Source organism: Podarcis raffonei, chromosome 4 (assembly GCF_027172205.1).
Source record: "Podarcis raffonei isolate rPodRaf1 chromosome 4, rPodRaf1.pri, whole genome shotgun sequence".
Taxonomy (NCBI): Eukaryota; Metazoa; Chordata; class Lepidosauria; order Squamata; family Lacertidae; genus Podarcis; species Podarcis raffonei.
In genome coordinates, this window is record NC_070605.1 from 1,553,059 (window position 1) to 1,573,619 (window position 20,561).

Consider the following 20,561-nt stretch of genomic DNA (forward strand, 5'->3'; position numbering starts at 1 on the left):
TCAGAGGAGTCCCAAGGGAACAGTGGGGCAGTGAGGCCCATAGAGCACGAGGGGCCAGCAGGAGAGGCAGAATCAGTAAATACAGAGAGGACCCGTGAGGCCGAAAGGACACTGGAACCAGAACGACGACTGAGCGAGCCGGTTGCGCCAGACCAAATAGCCCCATCACAGCCAGCATCCTTGGAACACGAGCAAGGAGGGAACCCCTTCTTCGCCCACACTCACAGAGAGCCAAGGAGAAAAGGGGGGTGTTCCATCCCCACCCACCTGCCCACTTGCCAGTTTCCCCAGGCGGAAGGGCAGGGAGGGTACCCAACCCCAAGGACTCTGGAGGGTGTTTTCCTTAGGCTCACTGAGGCGGGGGAGACATGGCATTCAAGCCTCTTCATTTTGGGGGGGCAGAGAGAGCCAGTGCTAAAGACGGGCACAAATGCCAGTTTTGGTCCTCTCAGTTCCTCAGGTTTCCAACCTTAAATTCAGCTTCCTGCATTTCTGCCACAATTTGCAATTTTAGTCTTTAAAATCCCCAGGAAAATTTGCCAGCAGTTCTGTGCGAATTTCCCCTGACGCACTTGCTGTTGTTGTGTGGTCATTTCATAGAATCATAGAATCATAGAGTTGGAAGAGACCACAAGGGCCATCGAGTCCAACCCCCTGCCAAGCAGGAAACACCATCAGAGCACTCCTGACATATGGTTGTCAAGCCTCTGCTTAAAGACCTCCAAAGAAGGAGACTCCACCACACTCCTTGGCAGCAAATTCCACTGTCAAACAGCTCTTACTGTCAGGAAGTTCTTCCTAATGTTTAGGTGGAATCTTCTTTCTTGTCTCCCTGGGGAGGCGGTGGACTCTCCTTCCTTGGAGGTTTCTAAGAACAGATCGGACGGCCATCTGCCATGGATGCTTCAGCTGAGATTCCTGCATTGCTGGGGTTGGACTAGATGACCCTGGGATCCCCTCCTATCTCTCCACTCCGGAATTCTAGGAGGAGCTTCCTTGCCTCCTGCAAAGCCCTTTCCCCTGCAAGCTGCTACTGAAATTTCTGGCCAAGGGAGGGAGAGGCTCAGAGCCCAAACAAGAGCCGCCACCCCCAGCATCTCTTACCATAGGCAGAGCCAGGGAGGCAGTAAAGCGAGAGAGGGCTGAGCTGGGCGGACTTGGCTTTGCAAGGGTTAAAGGGAACTGAGCTGCATTCCTAGAGAGGACAGGAAGCAATGGGGGCCAGGTCCTCCAGAGCCAAGCCCCCCCATCCCGCAGTCCTTTCCTGCTTTGGTGTCTTTCCTGCAAGGGCTTTCGCTGCCCCCTCCTGGGATCTGGTGAGTCTCCTCTCCCCCCAGTGGGGAGACGGGGGGGGGGTCGCAGGGCTGCAGCAGGGGAGGAGGCCGGGGGGGGGCCTGATCTGCTCCTGCAGGGGGGGGACCCCCAAGTCAGGGAGGAGAGGGTCCTGCCAGGGAGGGGCCAGGTCTGCCACGCTCTCCTTCCTGCAGATCAGAGGATCCCAAACTCATTTGGCCTTCCGCGCCCCCCCTTCAGAAAAACAATGACCCACGAAATCTCCCTTCTTCAAACAAAGGAGTAACTAGGACTTTAACTCAGCGTCATTGCACAAAAGAAGAAACATGTGCAAATGGTTTTCCGGAGGTGGACTAGCCCCCCCCCAAAGAAAACCCCCCAGGGAGGGAGGAAGAAAAGTGGGAGAGAAAGGCCAGGAATAAAGAGAGGGATCCCAGCCCAGAGTCTGGCTGCTGCATTGGGGACCAGTTTCCCAGTGTCTCCCAGGGCAGCTCCCCACGGAGGCCACGGCAGCCATCCCCTCGTGTTAAGCTATCTAATAGAATAATCATAATAAATTAGCCACCTAAATTTCAAGGGAGATGTCTTTGGCTCTGCCCACTTGGCCCTCAGGGGGTTGGCCAGATACATTCCTGGCCCTCAGAGCAAAGGAAAAGAGACCCCACCCCAGGAGTCTTTCTGGAGAGCGTTGTAGAGTCAAAGTGCAAAAACAGAAGCGGGGGGGGGGGGGGGGGAGAGAGCAACTCCTGAGGACCCCCAGGTGAGGACCCCCACTACAGCCAAGAATCCATTTTTCAAAAGATACTAATGACTCCCTTGTCAGTCAGTTCTGGCTTCATGCATTGATTGGAAGGCAGGAGAAACCAGGCTGATTAATCACCCACAAACCCCTTCCGTTGCCTCCACATTCTGCATTGCAATATTCCTTATAGGAGAACTAGAGGCTGCTTTCTCCTTCTTCTCCTTCTCCTCTTTTTAAAGAAGATATCTCATGGTTTGGGCTGTGGTGCCATCCAGCCCTGGTACATGCTTCTTTACGGATTCTGTTGTTTCTTCTGACCTACAAATTCTGTAACAGAACAATGTATTTGCTTTGTAGGATTTGCTAGAGCTTCTCATTCAGACAGACAGAACTTGGCAGAAGACCAAAGGGTTCCTTCCCATCTCTCAGAGGCTTCCTGAGACCACAGATGGATGAGCAAGGCACAGCTGGCCCTGAAGCAGGAAGAGGCCATGCCAACCAAATTGGGAGCAGTGGGGGATTCTGGGAAAACTCTGTGCAGAAGATCCTGGGTGAGGAGGACACCCTCCGCTCAGAGGTGCAGAGCCAGCAGCTGAGGCAGTTCTGCTGCCAGGAGGCCAAAGGACCCCGAGAGGTTTGCAGCCGACTCTACCACCTTGACCGTCAGTGGCTGAAGCCAGAAAGGCACACGAAAGCTGAGATGCTGGACCTGGTGATCTTGGAGCAGTTCCTGGCTGTCCTTCCACCGGAGATGGAGAGCTGGGTGAGGGAGTGTGGAGCGGAGACCAGTTCCCAGGCGGTGGCCCTGGCCGAAGGTTTCCTCCTGAGTCAGGCAGAGGAGAGAAAGCAGGTGAGAGAGACTTTCCTCTGGATACTCCCAAGGGGCTCCAAACAGGATGGAGAACATCCCATAATGCTCTGCTGTTGGCCCATTCTTTTTCTGGGAAGGCATCCATGGAATGAGATCTGACACCTTTAAAGCTGTTGGCCCTGACATTCGTTTTTTAATCCTTCACCCCATTCTCTGTTTTGAATCCTTGTTGCTCTTTCAGAAAAGGGATCGTTTTGCAGAAATGGACCTGGATTCCTGTGAGGCAGAGAGGCCTCCGTTGGACACCAGAGAGAGGCCACTGGGTAAGGAGGAAGGCGGTTTTTCTCCATTTGGTCTCATTCTGTTGGTTTTCCATATAATCTCTGGGTTCTTTTCATCAAGCTTTTTTTGGGGGGGAGGGGGAGTTGGGAACAAGGGTCCAGAGGAGGAGAGATGTATTTCTGCATGACTAACATATGAAATGGGCACAAACGTCCAAATGCTCTCAGCAGGAGAGGCTTTCTGGAAGGCCCATCTGTAGTTAGAGATGCGCTGTTTCACCTGTGAGAGACGAGGGCACGCCTGGCATCCTGGTTACCTGTTTTCTCTTGCAGGTGACAGAAGAATGCCGGCAAGACCTCCTTATCCACCTTTTCATGGGGGCAGAAGGGAAGCAGCGGCTGTGGAACCAGATCAGGTCAGGGGAAGCTGCCTTGTGGGGACAGAGGCCGAAGGATGGAGCAATGTCATGGACTGGTTGGGCACAGAGGAATGGTGGGAGGAAGCAGCCGGGGAACCAGGAAGGGATGATGGCTCAGAGATGAAGGAGTGGAGGTGGAGGAAGGATGAGCGGTCAGAGGGAGAAGAGGGAGAAGCCTGGGAAGAGGAGGTGTCAGAAGCAGAAGAAGTAACAGGGCTTAGTGAGCTGGGAGACTCTGTGGCAGAATGCAGTGCAGAATCAGAGGCAGAAGAGGAAGGAGGCGAGTGGGAGGAGGAAGGTCGAGAGGCAGAGGTGAGTCAGGAGAAGGAGGAGCCATCGGGGCCTCCCTCTCCTTCTGCTAGAAGCCACCCTCCCTGCTTGTCTCTCAGAGCCAGGAGACGTCTGACAATGGAGGAGCAAAGGCAGACTGCACACTGTTGGATCGCTTGCCAGTAACCCCAGAGAGGAGGGCACTTGGAAAGCTGTGGAGAGCTGGGGTCCTTCACTCTCTGCTTTTGTGCAGGAAGAGGCTCAGGGAATGAGCTGCTGTTCTCATTAGGCCTGAAACTCAGCCAAGTCTGTGAATAAAGTGGTACCTCGGGTTACATACACTTCAGGTTACACACTCCGCTAACCCAGAAATAGTACTTCGGGTTAAGAACTTTGCTTCAGGATGAGAACAGAAATCGTGTGGCGGCAGTGGGAGGCCCCATTAGCTAAAGTGGTGCTTCAGGTTAAGAACAGTTTCAGGTTAAGAACAGACCTCTGGAACAAATTAAGTTCTTAACCCGCGGTACCACTGTATCGTGTTCTTGCTGATAAAGAGTTAACTCCAGCTGTGAACTGTGGGATTTCCTGCCCATATAACTCTGTCATACCAGTCTTCTGAATGTTGCCAGTAGGATTCATTTGTAGTTTCTGCTTTATTTCTACATTGACCATGGACTGCTAAAATAGGCTTCTAAGCTTTGGAGAAACCATAACCAGCAGTGGCCAGGATTCACCTAACCAGCCCCATCAGCGGCACAAAGGGAACTGCCCCCCCACTCCTCCCCTTGACGTTCCCTCCCCAGAACAGTGCATGAGGAGAGTGTTGTTGTTGTTGTTGTTGTTGTTGTTGTTGTTGTTGTTGTTTAGTCATTTAGTCGTGTCCGACTCTTCGTGACCCCCTGGACCAGAGCACGCCAGGCACTCCTGTCTTCCACTGCCTCCCCCAGTTTGGTCAGACTCATGTTTGTAGCTTCGAAGGCACTATCCAACCATCTCGTCCTCTGTCATCCCCTTCTCCTTGTGCCCTCCATCTTTCCCAACATCAGGGTCTTCTCCAGGGAGTCTTCTCTTCTCATGAGGTGGCCAAAGTCTTGGAGCCTCCGCTTCACGATCTGTCCTTCCAGTGAGCACTCAGGGCTGATTTCCTTCAGAATGGAGAGTTTTGATCTTCTTGCAGTCCATGGGACTCTCAAGAGTCTCCTCCAGCACCAGAATTCAAAAGCATCCATTCTTCGGCGATCAGCCTTCTTTATGGTCCAGCTCTCACTTCCATACATCACTACTGGGAAAACCATAGCTTGAACTATATGGAACTTTGTTGGCAAGGTGATGTCTCTACTTTTTAAGATGCTGTCTAGGTTGGTCATTGCTTTCCTCCCAAGAAGCAGGCGTCTCTTAATTTCGTGACTGCTGTCACCATCTGCAGTGATCATGGAGCCCAAGAAAGTAAAATCTCTCACTGCCTCCATTTCTTCTCCTTCTATTTGCCAGGAGGTGATGGGACCAGTGGCCATGATCTTCATTTTTTTGATATTGAGCTTCAGACCATATTTTGCGCTCTCCTCTTTCACCCTCAATAAAAGGTTCTTTAATTCCTCCTCACTTTCTGCCATCAAGGTTGTGTCATCTGCATATCTGAGGTTGTTGATATTTCTTCCAGCAGTCTTAATTCCAGCTTGGGATTCATTCAGCCCAGCCTTTCGCATGATAAATTCTGCATATAAGTTAAATAAGCAGGGAGACAATATACAGCCTTGTCGTATTCCTTTCCCAATTTTGAACCAATCAGTTGTTCCATATCCAGTTGTAACTGTAGCTTCTTGTCCCACATAGAGATTTCTCAGGAGACAGTTGAGGTGATCAGGCACTCCCATTTCTTTAAGAACTTGCCATAGTTTGCTGTGGTCGACACAGTCAAAGGCTTTTGCATAGTCAATGAAGCAGAAGTAGATGTCTTTCTGGAATTCTCTTTCTGGAACCTTGCTAGCGTGTGAAATGAGTGCAATTGTACGGTAGTTGGAGCATTCTTTAGCACTGCCCTTCTTTGGGATTGGTATGTAGACTGATCTTCTCCAATCCTCTGGCCACTGCTGAGTTTTCCAAATTTGCTGGCATATTGAGTGTAGCACCTTAACAGCATCATCTTTTAAAATTTTAAATAGTTCAGCTGGAATACCATCACTTCCACTGGCCTTGTTATTTGCAGTGCTTTCTAAGGCCCATTTGACTTCACTCTCCAGGATGTCTGGCTCAAGGTCAGCAACCACACCACCTGGGCTGTACGAGACATCCATCTCTTTCTGGTATAATTCCTCTGTGTATTCTTGCCACCTCTTCTTGATGTCTTCTGCCTCTGTTAGGTCCTTACCACTTTTGTCCTTTGTTATGGTAATCTTTGAACGAAATGTTCCTTTCATATCTCCAATTTTCTTGAACAGATTTCTGGTTCTTCCCATTCTATTGTTTTCCTCTATTTCTTTGCATTGCTCGTTTAAGAAGGCCTTCTTATCTCTCCTTGCTATTTTTTGGAAATCTGCATTCAATTTCCTGTATCTTTCTCTATCTCCCTCGCATTTTGCTTGCCTTCTCTCCCCCGCTATTTGTAAGGCCTCGTTGGACAGCCACTTTGCTTTCTTGCATTTCTTTTTCATTGGGATGGTTTTAGTTGCTGCCTCCTGTACAATGTTACGAGCCTCCATCCATAGTTCTTCAGGCACTCTGTCCACCAAATCTAAATCCTTAAACCTGTTCCTCGCTTCCACTGTGTATTCATAAGGGATTTGACTTAGATTGTATCTTACCGGCCCAGTGGTTTTTCCTACTTTCTTCAGTTTAAGCTTGAATTTTGCTGTAAGAAGCTGATGATCTCAGCCACAGTCAGCTCCAGGTCTTGTTTTTGCTGACTGTATAGAGCTTCTCCATCTTTGGCTGCAGAGAATATAATCAATCTGATTTCGATGCTGCCCATCTGGTGATGTCCATGTGTAGAGTCGTCTCTTGTGTTGTTGGAAAAGAGTGTTTGTGATGACCAGCTTGTTCTCTTGACAGAACTCTATTAGCCTTTGCCCTGCTTCGTTTTGATCTCCAAGGCCAAATTTGCCAGTTGTTCCTTTTATCTCTTGATTCCCTACTTTAGCATTCCAGTCCCCTATAATGAGAAGAACATCCTTCTTTGGTGTCACTTCTATAAGGTGTTGTAAGTCTTCATAGAATTGGTCAATTTCAGTTTCTTCAGCACCAGTAGTTGGTGCATAAACTTGGATTACTGTGATGTTAAAAGGTCTTCCTTGGATTCGTATCGAGATCATTCTATCATTTTTGAGATTGCATCCCAGTACTGCTTTCGCCACTCTTTTGTTGACTATAAGAGCCACTCCATTTCTTTTGCGGGTTTCTTGCCCACAGTAGTAGATATGATGGTGATGGTGATGGACAGTAGTGCTCTGATGGTGTTTCCTGCTTGGCAGGGGGTTGGACTCGATGGCCCTTGTGGTCTCTTCCAACTCTATGATTCTATGATTCTATGATGGTCACCCGAACTGAATTCGCCCATTCCCGTCCATTTTAGTTCACTGATGCCCAGGATGTCAATATTTATTCTTGCCATCTCATTTTTGACCACATCCAACTTACCCAGGTTCATGGTTCTTACATTCCAGGTTCCTATGCAATATTTTTATTTACAGCATTGGACTTTCCTTTCGCTTCCAGGCATATCCGCAACTGAGCATCCTTTCGGCTTTAGCCCAGCCGCTTCATCAGCTCTGGATCTACTTGTACTTGTCCTCCGCTCTTCCCCAGTAGCATGTTGGACGCCTTCTGACCTGAGGGGCTCATCTTCCAGCGTCATAACTTTTATATGCCTGTTGTCTTTGTCCATGGAGTTTTCTTGGCAGGGATACTGGAGTGGCTTGCCGGTTCCTCCTCCAGGTGGATCACGTTTGGTCAAAACTCTCCACTATGACCTGTTCATCTTGTGTGCTCTGCTCGGCATAGTTCATAGCTTCTCTGAGTTCTTCAAGCCCCTTCGCCACGGCAAGGCATGGGGAGAGTAGAGGGGGCAATAAAATAAATGCCTAATAAAAGAATTCCTTTGTTAAAAGAAGCTTCCATTATTAAAATGGGAAGCAAAAGAATCACTTTAAAAAAAACCACAGCCATTAAGAGGAAGGAAAGAACAGAGCACTGTGTAGCAGATCATATTTCTACTGTCTCAGAGGAGGACATTTCCCTTTTTCTTTTAGGGTCCAGTGTGCTTTGAAGATGTTGCTGTTTGTTTCACGGATGAGGAGTGGGCGTTGCTGGATCCTGACCAGAGAGCTCTGCATAATGACGTCATGGAGGAGAATCGTGTGATCGTGGCCTCTCTTGGTAAGGCTCCCTGTGGGATCGTCATATTTGCCTGGAAATTCAAAATGAATATCTATGTGATGAAACTCCCAGATTCTGACGGAACTTATAAGACCCCCACAGCTCACCTTGAATGGAAGACTGTCAACTGTCTTCTCCCTGAATGTTCTTCCGACAGTTATACTTTTTCAAACAATTATCAGGCTGGTCTGAACTGCCCTGGCCATTTTAAATGTCAGCTTTGAAGTTGTTAGGGTAGTTGAAGTAGCTTCTGTCAGGTTTTCTGTTTTTATTTTGCTCCTCTCAGTCTTGGGTTGACCAAAGAGATGACTGACATTGGAGATGGAGGCGATTCCATGATGGGGTCAAAAGAAATCCATCCCAGAGAAGAACTAGGCTTTTCAAATCTGAGGTTCCCATAAATCTGTTAAAGTCTGTCAATAAAGGCAATGAACTCACATCTAATTCCCTTCATTTCTTCTGCTACCGCAAGCATTAATTAGCATTGTTCAATACTTGGGGGCTGTATTTCTTCCCGAGGCTTCAATCTTTTTCTCTCTTCATTGCAGATAGTGATGAATTGGAAATCAAGAACAAAATTCCCAACGTGGAGAAGCCACATAAATATTTGGAGTGTGGAAAGGGCTTCAGTCAACACTCCCATTCCACTTCCCCTCAAAGAAATCCCATTTTGAGGAAATACTATCAGTGTTTGGAATGTGGGAAGAACTTCAGTCAGAAGGAAAATCTCACTTCTGAACAGAAATGTCACAGTGGAGAGAAACCATTTCAGTGCCAAGATTGTGAAAAGAGATTCACGCAGAAGGAAAATCTCAGCTCCCATAAAAAAAATCATACAGGGGAGAAACCATATCACTGCTTGGAATGTGGGAAGAGCTTTAGTACAAGGAAAGAATTCTGTCAGCATCAGAGAATCCACAGTGCAGAAAAACCATTTAAATACCAAGATTGTGGAAAAGGTTTAAGTAAGAGAGCCCGTCTCACTTGTGATCAAAGAATTCATGCAGAGAAACCATATCAGTGTGCGGAACGTGGAGAGAGCTTCAGGGGGAAGGAAAGCCTCACTTCCCATCAGAGAATTCACAGTGAGGAGAAACAATTTCAGTGTCAAGAGTGTGGAAAGATATTCAATCACAGGGGCAGTCTCACTTCCCATGAAAGAATTCACACAGGGGAGAAACCATATCAGTGCTTGGAATGTGGAAAGAGCTTCAGTATGAGCTCCAATCTCACTAAACATCAAAGAATTCATACAGGGGAGAAACCATATCAGTGTGTGGAATGTGGAAAGAGTTTCAGTACAAGCTCCAATCTTACTTCCCATCAAAGAATTCATACAGGGGAGAAACCATATCAGTGTGTGGAATGTGGAAAGAGCTTCAGTCATAGCTCCCATCTCACTTCCCATCAAAGAATTCACACTGGGGAGAAGCTATATCAGTGCTTTGAATGTGGAAAGAGCTTCCGTGACAAGAAGATGCTCTCTGCTCATCAACTAATTCATACAGGGGAGAAACCCTATCAGTGTGTGGAATGTGGAAAGAGCTTCAGTAAGAAGGTCAATCTTACTTCCCATCAAAGAATTCATACAGGGGAGAAACCGTATCAGTGTAGGAAATGTGGAAAGAGCTTCAGTCATAGCTCCCATCTCACTTCCCATCAAAGAATTCACACTGGGGAGAAGCCATATCAGTGCTTTGAATGTGAAAAGAGCTTTAATCAGAGAGCCCATCTCACTTCCCATCAAAGAATTCACACTGGGGAGAAGCAATATCAGTGCTTTGAATGTGGAAAGAGCTTTAATCAGAGAGCCCATCTCACTTCCCATCAAAGAATTCACAGCGGGGAGAAACCATATCCATGTTTGGAATGTGGAAAGAGTTTTACCTGGAAGCAAAGTCTCACTTGCCATCAAAGAAAGCATATTGGGCAGAATCAGAGAATCATTTAATTGTGGTGTTGTAAGTGACCTTTAGTGCCATCAAGTCCAACCCCCTGCAATGTAGGAATCACAACGAAAACATCCATGGCAGATGGCCTTCCATCCTCTGCTGTAAAACCTCCATGGAAGGAAAGTCCATCACTTTCCAAAGGAGTCCATTCCACTGTATAACTGCTCCTATTGTCAAAACGTAAGGCTTTTAAACACAGATTGGATGGTCACCTGTCATGGATACGTTAGTTGAGATTCCTGCACTGCAGGGGGTTGGACTAGTTTACCCTTCCAACCCTATGATTCTTTTCTTCTTTGGTGATCCCTTGTAGCTGAGTAAGATTGTCTTCCATCAACATGGTCTTAACAGTGAATCCGTAAGTGAATGGAGGCCAATTCTGGATCCACACATCCTTCCACAGTGGGGACATTGGTTTCTGGGCGGGAGTTGATCACGGTGAGGGTTTGCCAAGTGTGCCTTCCTCTATTACTTTTCTCTCTTTCACCCTGAGTTTGAGCGTCTTCAAAGCCCATGACACCTTTGGTAAAGGCTGTTCTCCAATTGGAGCGCTCACAGGCCACTGTTTCCCAAATGTCGGTGTTTATACTGTTAGGATATTTCCGTTCCACCTTAAAAGGGAGCAGGCTGTGAGTCACAGAGTCTGCGTATTTCCTGTTGCACAGGATGTTTCTATTGTGTCTTTGCTTTCGTTTTCTTGTTGCCTGAGCATACCGAAGCAGGCAGTCATGTTTTTTCTTTGTTCTGACCAACGCTGAATAAACTGTAAATATGCTCTCCTGCTGTGCATCTTTCGCTGTGTGAATTTTCTGCTGATAGTGTGTGCACCAGCCTAAGAATGTGGCAATCTATTTCTGAGGCTTCGTGTCGCTAATTGCTGATACTGCATGTCTACGGGAGGTCGATGAATCGCCCGGCAGCCGGCTTGGGGGCTATGATGGACTTTGTCTCCCTGGCAGTATCCCAACAACAGGTTATGGGCCCAGATTCACGGCACTTACAGGAGAGTAAGACTGCGACAGACTGCTGAGAGGTATGTGGAGGAAAAGCGAAAGTGAGGCTTTTCGTTTGCCTCGGCAAAAGTCTTTGAACTCTGGCAGACTAATGGGTCTGGGAGCTGCGCCAGAGGCTTTGTGATTAATGAGCTGCCGAGATAAGACGTCTTTGAAGGCATAAAGGCTCACGGCTAAAGCAAAAAGCTGGAATGGAGTTTTTCCAAGCTTCTGAGGCCACTGAGTGCCCAAAGTTAAATTGGCATTAAGCCAAGGCTCAGCATCTTTAGAGGTTAACTCCTGAACCTCTTTGAAGCTTGAAGGTTCCCACACCTTCTCTGAGCTACTAAGAACGGCAGTTGCCGTCTTAGCAAACTCATCAGCAAATCTCTTTGGAGGTCTGCCCTTCGTGGCTCTCTCAGATCTGCGTACAAGACGCAAATCTTCTGGACTCATCTCCTCTTTCTTAGGAGAAAAATGACCAATGGTGAACAGTGGTTCTTCCAGTTCATTGTCAGACGCATCAGATGGTCTGACTGAGGCCTTTTCGCTCTTGTAGTCTGCTGTGTCATCACTGTCACTGACACCAGCAGCAGCGCCGCCCACTGAACTGGAATCCGAACTCTGATCATCATCATCATCATCCTCAGCTTCCTCAACATTATCTGCTTTTTTTACATCACCTTCATCTTCCTCTGGGTAACTCTGGAAAATTCCCACATTTCCCCCCCACTTAGGATTGTACTCAACACTCTTTGTGAACTTAATGGACTTAGAGTTGGTCATCCATACTCTGTATGCACCTTTTTTGTACCCCATGAATAAACCATGTGCCCCACGCTTCCCAAGCTTGTTGCTTTGTGGGGTGTGTACCCACATGTCAGAACCAAAGATTCTCATTTGCTTGACGCATGGTTTCTTACCAAACATCTTCTCATAGGGAGTACAACCAATAGGTGATGACAGTCTGCGATTAAAGGAATAAACAAACGTCGACAGAGCTTCCCCCCAAAACTTTTCAGGGAGATTGGCATCATGGCATCATTCCTTGCAGCAACGTTTGATTTGCTCGCTCCGCAAGCCCATTCATCCATGGCGATCTAGGCGTTGACAAGTCATGCTGGATTCCCTTCTCAGTCAGGAAAGCTTCAAACTGCTGTCCCATGGATCCTGCCACCCGAGGCAGTCACCTCACCTTGTCTCATGGGTGGGATGGCCCTGCCTTCCACCCAGCTATGATGCCAACATCCCTGCCTGCCCTTCAGCCCTTGCATGCCCCTGCTTTCACAACTGGGGGTGCCTCCTAATCCCTCCTATTTTGCAACCCTCTCTGCACCCCCATTTTCACCTTCACCCCTTTCCCCCTCTGCTCTCCTCCTTGCTTTCTCTATCTCTCCCTTGCACAGGGAATATTGCAGATATTAAGACTGCGCAGCTTGAAGCGACTGGAAGTTTTATTTTGGAATAAAACATTGTCTAGACCCATTAGATTGTTCAAATCTTTACTTGCAGAACTTTCTTCAGAACAAACACATCAAAAAATGCATCCAAATCATTCCACACAATATCTTGTGCTGTCCAGCGCAGGCTCAGCATCTTAGAAATAACAGACAATTCCAAACAGACCTAGAATCCAAGGTCTCTCTCTCCTTAGAACCTTCCTTTGGCCTGGAGCTGTTTTCTCTTTCTCTTATTATCAAACCCATCAAGGAGCTCAGAGAGCTCTTGCTTTTCTTTTGCTTCAGTGACATCTTCCAGTTAAACCCTTCCAGCAATAAACACAGGCATTCTTCATTTCAGTGTCTATTAAGCAATTCCACTCACTAGTGATTACTCCCCACTTCTCCTCCCTCCAGTTGTCCTACTCTGTTTACACACACAGATTCCATCATCACCCCCTTCACCCCCTGTAAACAGACAATGAGCATCTCCTTTACAGTACATTTATTATTCAGGAACTACAGCGATCAAGATAAATGGTCTTCCCAAAATTAAGGTTTACGTCCTCTTCAATTCCAACTTATCTCACCGGGGCTTTTTCTCAGCCAGAACTTGCCAGAACTCAGTTCTGGCACCTCTCAGATGGGCGCCATTGCCATTAAAAGAGAACAAGAGAAGCATTCATGTTGAGTTCCAGCCCCTCTTTTTATAGAAAAATAGCACTGTATCTCACAAAACACAATAGTAAGCTAGGAGGAACTGCATGTATAGGGAGGTATAGAAATGTAATAAATAATAATAATAACAATAAATAATAAAACAACAGTTCAAAAGACTCAGGTGTGATATTATTCACTAAGTAAATAAGCTCTATCCCCTATGATTGACTAGACTTTATTGTCAAATGTCTTTTTTTTTTGGTCTGAACTAAAACATTAATCCAGATGCAAAAGAGAGAGAGAAAGAGAAAGAGAAGGGGGGAACAAAGGAAGGAGGGAAGGGAAGGGAAGGGAGAGAAAAAATAAGAGAGAAAGAGAAAGTTAAGAAGCTACACTTAAACTATTCTTCCAATGGTTAGTGAGCTCACAGCTCCAGCAGGACCCCCTCTTTGCTCCTCAACAATCTCAAGGATCAACCTTGAGATGCTGAGAGATGCTGTTGCCTTGCTGGCCCAGGATTCTGAAGAGGAGAGCTTATGTCTCTCAGAATGCAATAGGTGTTCCCCAATAGTGGTCTCTGAAGGTGACCAAAGCCTGTGGGCAGATGGAGGTTGCAGTAGAGGCCTCCTTCAGCTCTCTGGATCCCAAACAGATCTAGAAAGCACAGGCTTTGTTCATCAGCTCACCAGAGGTCAAGTGCAGCAAACCTAATTCCTTGGAATCAGCAACCTGTTTAATGAGCACCTGGCCTGATTTGTTTGCAGGAAGATTAGACAATGACCAGGGTCGGCTCAAGCATGAAGCAGTTGCCTCAGGCAACAAATTCTGAGGGGCAGAAAGTGACTACAAATGTGTGCCATGTGGTCTGCCCTGCAGCCCCGAAACTAGCCTGCTACTCTTGGGGTCAGTGGAGGACTCTGTCCCATTCCAGTGGTCAAGTAAGAGTCAACTACTACTCTCGTCCAATTTTGTGCACAGAATAGGCAATGCATCTTCTTGTCCTTTGTGTTGGGCAGCAAAATTGCTTGGGCAACTCCTGGTGATGGCAGATATTCAATGAACATTCAATGAGACTTAAATGGCTCAGGACCGCAATATCTCAAGGACCGCCTTTCTCCATATGAGGCTCTTCATGTGCCTCTTCTGTGAGACGTCCGGTGGATGGCAACACAAGAACAGGGCAAGTTCTCACCTGGTGCCTTCATTGCATATCTTTAGGCAACAGGCAAAAACATTTCTTATTAGCCATGCCTTTGGCTGGTTAACATTATATGGCTTCCTAAATGCAAAATTGCAATAACCTTAATTGCAAACAGATGTGGAAATGTTGAGAGCTGAATTTTACATTGAAAAGATGACAAACTGAGAGAAACCAGTGTCAACAAATTTGCCCATCTATACCTGCAAGTGATTTTGATAAAAGACTCTCTGCATTGAGCTAATTGAGTGATTCCCATGGCCTTCTGATTGATGCTATTCAATTCATGTTTCAGCCAAAGAAAGAGGGGAATAAACCTCACATAAGGAGCAACTGTGAGGCTTACTCAAGACCACCTCTGGACCACAACAGCATCTTGGCCAGCCTCCTCCGGATCTCTTTTGTCCGGACGGCATACACAATGGGATTCAAGACGGGAGGGAAGATGAGATAGAAGTTGGCCAGGAGGATGTGAGCTGCAGGAGCCACATTGTGCCCAAACCGATGTATCAGGGAGGAGACAACGATGGGAATGTAGAAGATCAAGATGGCACAAATGTGTGAGGTGCAAGTGCTGAAGGTCTTAAGGCGGGCCTCCGTGGTGGACAAGCTCATTACCGCCCGGAAGATGAGGACATAGGACAACCCAATGAACGTAGAATCAATTATGAGTACCAGGAAGCCAATTGTTACACCATAGATGTTGCTGATGGAGATGTCCTCACAGGAGAGCATCACCACAGCCATGTGCTCGCAGTAGGAGTGTGCAATGATGTTGGTGTGGTAGTAGGTGTATCGATGGGCAAGAAGAGGCAGTGGAGCGATGTATAGGAAGCCCCGCAGAGCAGCGGCCAGCCCGATCTTGGCCACCACCGAGTGGGTCAGGATAGTCCCGTGCCTCAACGGTGTGCATATGGCCATGTAGCGGTCAAAGGCCATCGCCAGAAAGATCCCAGATTCAATGGTGGCAAAAGAGTGGATGACAAACATCTGGAGGAGGCAGGAGTGGAAGGCAATGTCCTTGTTGCCCAACCAGAAGATGCTGAGCAGCTTGGGCATGGTGGAAGAGGAGAGGACCAAGTCGATGACGGCCAACATGGAGAGGAAGAGGTACATGGGCTCGTGGAGGTTGGGCTCGGCCCGGATGATGAAGAGGATGGTGCAGTTGCCCACCAGGGCCATGATGTACATGGAGCAGAAAGGGATGGAGATCCAGACATGGGCAGCTTCCAGCTGAGGGATGCCCGTGAGGGAGAAGGTGGACGGGCTGACACAGGCATTGTAGAAGGCCGGCATCTTACCAATGCACCACGGGAGGGACCATCATTCCATGTGACTGGAAACAAATGAAGATGGATGAACATTCAGATGGTTATACTTAGCAACAGAACCCCATACAGTTGTAGTATAGCATTTTTAGGGAGTCTAAGAAAATGTTTCTACAGATAGGTTATCTATACATCCCAGGCATTAAGATATAGGCTTGTGTCCAAAGCTGCTGTTCCTTTGGTGCAACAGAGTTCCTGTTGTGCAATGTTACTTCCCTCTCCTCTCGACTGCATACTTCTGTGGACCTTCAAAAACTGCTCCAGAGGGTTGGGGGACCCTGTGGAGCAGGTTTCTAGGGTGTGTGGAGAGAAGCCATCTTCAAATATCTAAAGAGCTGTCACATGGAAGATGGAGCAAACTTGTTTTCTCCTGCTCCAAATGAATGGATTCGAGTTACAGGAAAGTAGATACCAACTAAGTATGAGGAAGAACTTCCTGCATTTAAGAGTTGTTCAACAGGGGAACGGTCTCCCTCTGAAGGTGGTGGGCTCTCTTTCCTTGTGTCCCTTCCAACTCTACAATTCTATGAAGAGGGGAAGTGGAGGTCCCGTTATGTGAGTGGATCTCATAACGGTTGTTATCCCTTCTTTTTCTGATACTGGAAAGTTCTATACACCCAGGGCCAAACTTGGCTGTCTGCCAGACCTCAGTTACGTGGGAAGGGTGGAGTCACCTCTCTAGAGTGGGTGGCTGATGAAAGCAGAAAGAAGAACTATCTGAGTGAATAAATGAAGCAGTTGTGGTAAGGTCACTGGGTTTGGATCTCTCCACCTTGGGGTAAGCGATCAGCCCTCAGGTGTTTTGGACACCTGGGAGTCTCTTCCTCTAGGAAAATCTCCAGATCAGAATTGGCAGACCTGAGTATCTCAGTCCATCTTTGTCACTTCCACATGTTTTTACCCATGATTCCATTTCACTTCCACGTTAATCCCCACTCGGTCATGAAGCTCACTTGGGTCAAGTCCCATCTCTTCGCCTAACCTACCTCACATGGTTGTTGTGAGGGTGAAATGGGGGGAGGGGGGAAGAACCATGGAAGCCGCTTCGAGATCCTTGGAAGATAAAGGTGGGATATAAATGTAAGAAATACAATAAAGATCTGTTTATTTTTCAAAACTCCATCTCAAACTATGTATTTATATGCATATATTAATGCTTATTTAAATGTATTTCTCTTCTCATATTTTGGTATGTTCAGTAAGCTGCATTGTAAAAATTGTCAAATCAGGTGGGTGGCTACATAGAATCAAGGAATTGGAGAGTTGGAAGAGTCCCAAGGTTGAGAAAGGCTCATCTAAATGACCATAGATTATCTATCCAGGCATGCTGTATACACCATGCTTTCTTCTCCACCAGCGTCCAAATGTTCTTCCACTCCTCTCTGTCCTCTCCTGGAAATCTTCAACACGGTACAGTTATCTCCTGCTAGCCAGGCCACCAATCTTTCCCCTCCTGTCAGGAAATACAGCCTCTGCTTCCTTTAGCACTTACCTTTCTCGGGGCATTACAGTCGGCATTTTCCAAAGAAATGTTAGGGAACCCAGAGCAAGGAGCAGAGCCTTGTTAGCTGCGTTGGGTAGCATTTTGCAGTGGCAACAGCAGAATCAGAACTGCACAGAAGATTCCACTGTCAGAAACAATTCCAGCTCATTGCACCATTGCAAAGGGGACAACTTGCCGCATGTCTTGCTCTGTGGAACACTGACCTGGCACAACAGCCCAAAATGCAACCTCCTTAGGAATGGTTGCACATTCAGCTTACCAAGGCAGCAATGCCCCCTCCTAAGCAAATGTTGGCTTCGGCCTCTTGGTGAGGTATTTATGCTGCATATTTCAGAGACCTTGAGGGATCTCCCAACCCAACTGGGACCTGGGACAATTAAGTGGCTCTTTGGTTGACAAATCTCAAAGCACCAAGCAAGGACTACCAATATTAAAAACTGTCTTCTTTATTTAGACCATTTTCAAAAGGGAAGGAAATGTGTTTCCAAATAATAAGGATAATGATCCATTGTAGGTGGCTCAGACTGTGCCCTGGATGTCCCCACTGGATTTGCTCTGACTATGTCACCTGAATCTGAACAATTTTGTCCCCAAAGTGCCTTTCAAAGTTGTTGCAGCAGGCCTCTGAGGGGGTCACAGCAACACTCTCTTGTCCAAATCCTGTGATTTCTGGCTTCTTTGCCTCTGAGTTAAATGTGCCACATGCCAAGCCAACATATTCCCTGAGCTGTCAGCCACACAACCCCAAGATCTCTTTCCCAGTCAGTCACCACCAGTGGAGGCAGATTTAGAAGAGAGCAACCAGTTCACCCACACTGGATGCCAAGCCAAAAGGGGGTACCACAACTATTAGAATGGAAGGCAAGAGGTGGGGGGCAGAGAATTTTGGCATCACACAGGGCTATGCTGAAATTTGAAAGGCCAACGTCCGCCACTGCCACCAGCACACTTCTTCTGAAAGATGGCCAGGGAAGTATTGGGCAAGAGTGGCAGATGAAGATGATGGACTTTGCAGAACTGGCAAAGCTGACAGGGAAAATCTGAAACCAGCATGATCAAGTATTCCAAAAGGATTGGAGTAAATTTATACGATATTTGAAAGATCATTGTAAGCAATTAACACCACTAGCAGGGTTGTCAGAAGATTTGTAATGAGAAACTTTCTTCCTTTTTATATTTATTTAAATCTTGAGACATTCTGTAATAAGTCTAATTAGAATTGGAAAACATATAAATTGCAATGATATAAAGGTTAATTTCGAAAACTATGAGGCGGGAGGGAAGGAAGTCGATAGGCTCTAAAGAGTGAGAGCAGTATAGTGGATAATGACGGTGTGAATGTATAACATTAAATGGAAAATAAATAAAAATTATATTTTTTTTATAAAAAGGATGTGGCTCTGTCCTCTTGTCTTCAAAAGACATAGAACTCACTTACACTTGTAACTAGAACAACTGGTATTTAGAGCATGGCTTACATCAACAGACAAAGGCATAGAGGCATTGACCAAATTAGGACAGTGGTAAATATGAGGGGTGGGCGGTGGAACTCAGGGTGAGGGCAGATGTCAACAGGGGCGGGGATTTTAGTATTTTAATTAGGCAGTTGTGATAGGCTGTAAACCCTGCGCATGCCCAGCCAATGGGGAAACAGGGGAAAGAACTTGCACTGCATGTAGCTTGTGTTTTGCTAAGTTTGTGTGTGCCTACTTTTGGACACCTGTGCTTGCAAGGATGTCTATGTAACCAATAAACTCTTTGCTGCTTCACCAATTTTGTTCAGATTTTATTTTGAGGGTCTCAGACCCACCTGTCCAGCCTAAGAAGTGAGAGGTCAGCATATTCTGCAGTGGGCAGTGAGGACATCATAACCCCGTTAGGTTTTTAATGGGATTCATTTGTACCTCCACAAACCTTGGGATTCCACCAAACCTGGTGACTCCCTCTTATGTGTGGATGGGGATGTGTGGTTTTGTTAGACGGTACCCCTTTGACCAACTTTGATAACCAACAAATCTAAGTCTCTTTGCCTTGGGATCTCCTTTCCTTCTCTGTCCTTTTGGGATGTGAACCTAAGCCCAACAACCAAAAGTTTTAACATGGTCCAAAACAGGGTTTTTTCCCCATAAAGCAAAAAAATGAGGGGTATTGCTTATGGTAGAATGAAACAATCTGTTCTGTATGTAATTAGCACGGAGAATTGCTTCCACCCCAAAACTTCCCCGATGCTTTTTAACATCTTTATGCGCCCCCTCACCCAGCTTGTCCGGAGTTTTGGGCTGGGTTGCCATCAGTATGCCGATGACACCCAACTCTATCTGTTGATGGATGGCCATCCTGATTTGGCCCCAGACACACTGACCAGATGTCTGGAAGCTGTGGCTGGATGGTTACGTGGGAGGCGGTTGAAGTTAAATCCTTCGAAGACAGAGGTCCTCTGGCTGGGACAGGACGATATGGGATTGAGGGGGCAACTCCCATCTCTTGCGGGGGTGCAATTAGTGCCAGCACCGTCCATTAAGAGTTTGGGTGTAATCTTCGATACCTCCCTCTTTATGGAGGTGCAGATTACAGCTATAACAAAGGCGGCATTTTTTCATCTCCGCCAAGCTAAGCAGTTGGCCCCTTATCTCTCTCGCCCTGACCTAGCCACTGTGATCCACGCGACGGTCACCTCCAGACTGGATTATTGTAACTCGCTCTACGTGGGGCTGCCCTTTAGACTGACCCAGAAACTCCAGCGGGTGCAGAATGCCGTGGCGAGACTCTTTATGGGGTCTTTGCTGCGAGATCACATTCATCCGGTACTATACCAGCTGCACTGGCTCCTGGTGGAGTACAGGATCAGGTTTAAGGTGCTGGTTTTGACCTTTAAAGCCCTATATGGCCTAGGACCCTCGTACCTACGGGACCGCCTCTCCTGGTATGTCCCACGGAGGACCTTATGGTCTTCAAATAAAAACATCTTGAAGGTCCCAGGCCACAGAGAAGTTAGGCTGGCCTCAACTAGAGCCAGGGCTTTTTCGGCTGTGGCTCCGATCTGGTGGAACACTCCGTCACAAGAGACCAGGGCCCTGCGGGACTTGACATCTTTCCGCAAGGCCTGCAAGACAGAGTTGTTCCACCAGGCCTTTGGTCAGGGCGCAGCCTGACTCCCTCCTCTGGCAACCTGCACAGAATTTTGCTTAACGGTTGCCATCAATTTGATTTTAATTAATTTTTATAATGAAATGTTTTTAGAATGTTGGATTATTTGATTGTTTGATTATTTGATTGTTTTTAGCCGCCCTGAGCTCGGCTT

The 20,561-nt window shown here is 47.0% G+C and overlaps 2 protein-coding genes across 14 annotated transcripts in view; one reads left to right on the forward strand and one right to left on the reverse strand.

Annotated features, from left to right (window-relative positions):
- The window catches only part of LOC128412017 (zinc finger protein 420-like), a 983,187-nt gene that overhangs the window by 557,751 nt on the left and 404,875 nt on the right, over positions 1-20,561 (forward strand). For 8 of the 13 annotated variants that reach the window (XM_053384761.1, XM_053384748.1, XM_053384750.1 and 5 more), the window contains one exon: positions 8,061-8,187. In XM_053384761.1, the coding sequence (XP_053240736.1) occupies positions 8,061-8,187 (127 nt within the window). Of the gene's footprint in view, positions 1-2,392; positions 2,886-3,087; positions 3,170-3,460; positions 3,544-8,060; positions 8,188-20,561 lie in introns of all 13 variants that reach the window. The other 5 variants (XM_053384766.1, XM_053384765.1, XM_053384764.1 and 2 more) reach the window with 3 other exon arrangements.
- Positions 14,771-15,788, reverse strand: LOC128412266 (olfactory receptor 52M1-like). The gene has a single exon (XM_053385176.1). The coding sequence runs from the start codon at positions 15,722-15,724 to the stop codon at positions 14,771-14,773; it is 954 nt and encodes a 317-aa protein (XP_053241151.1). The 5' UTR covers positions 15,725-15,788.

Excerpts from the sequence above, each read along its gene's own strand:
- LOC128412266 (XM_053385176.1), bottom strand. The coding sequence starts at position 15,724 with ATGCCGGCCTTCTACAATGCCTGTGTCAGCCCGTCCACCTTCTCCCTC.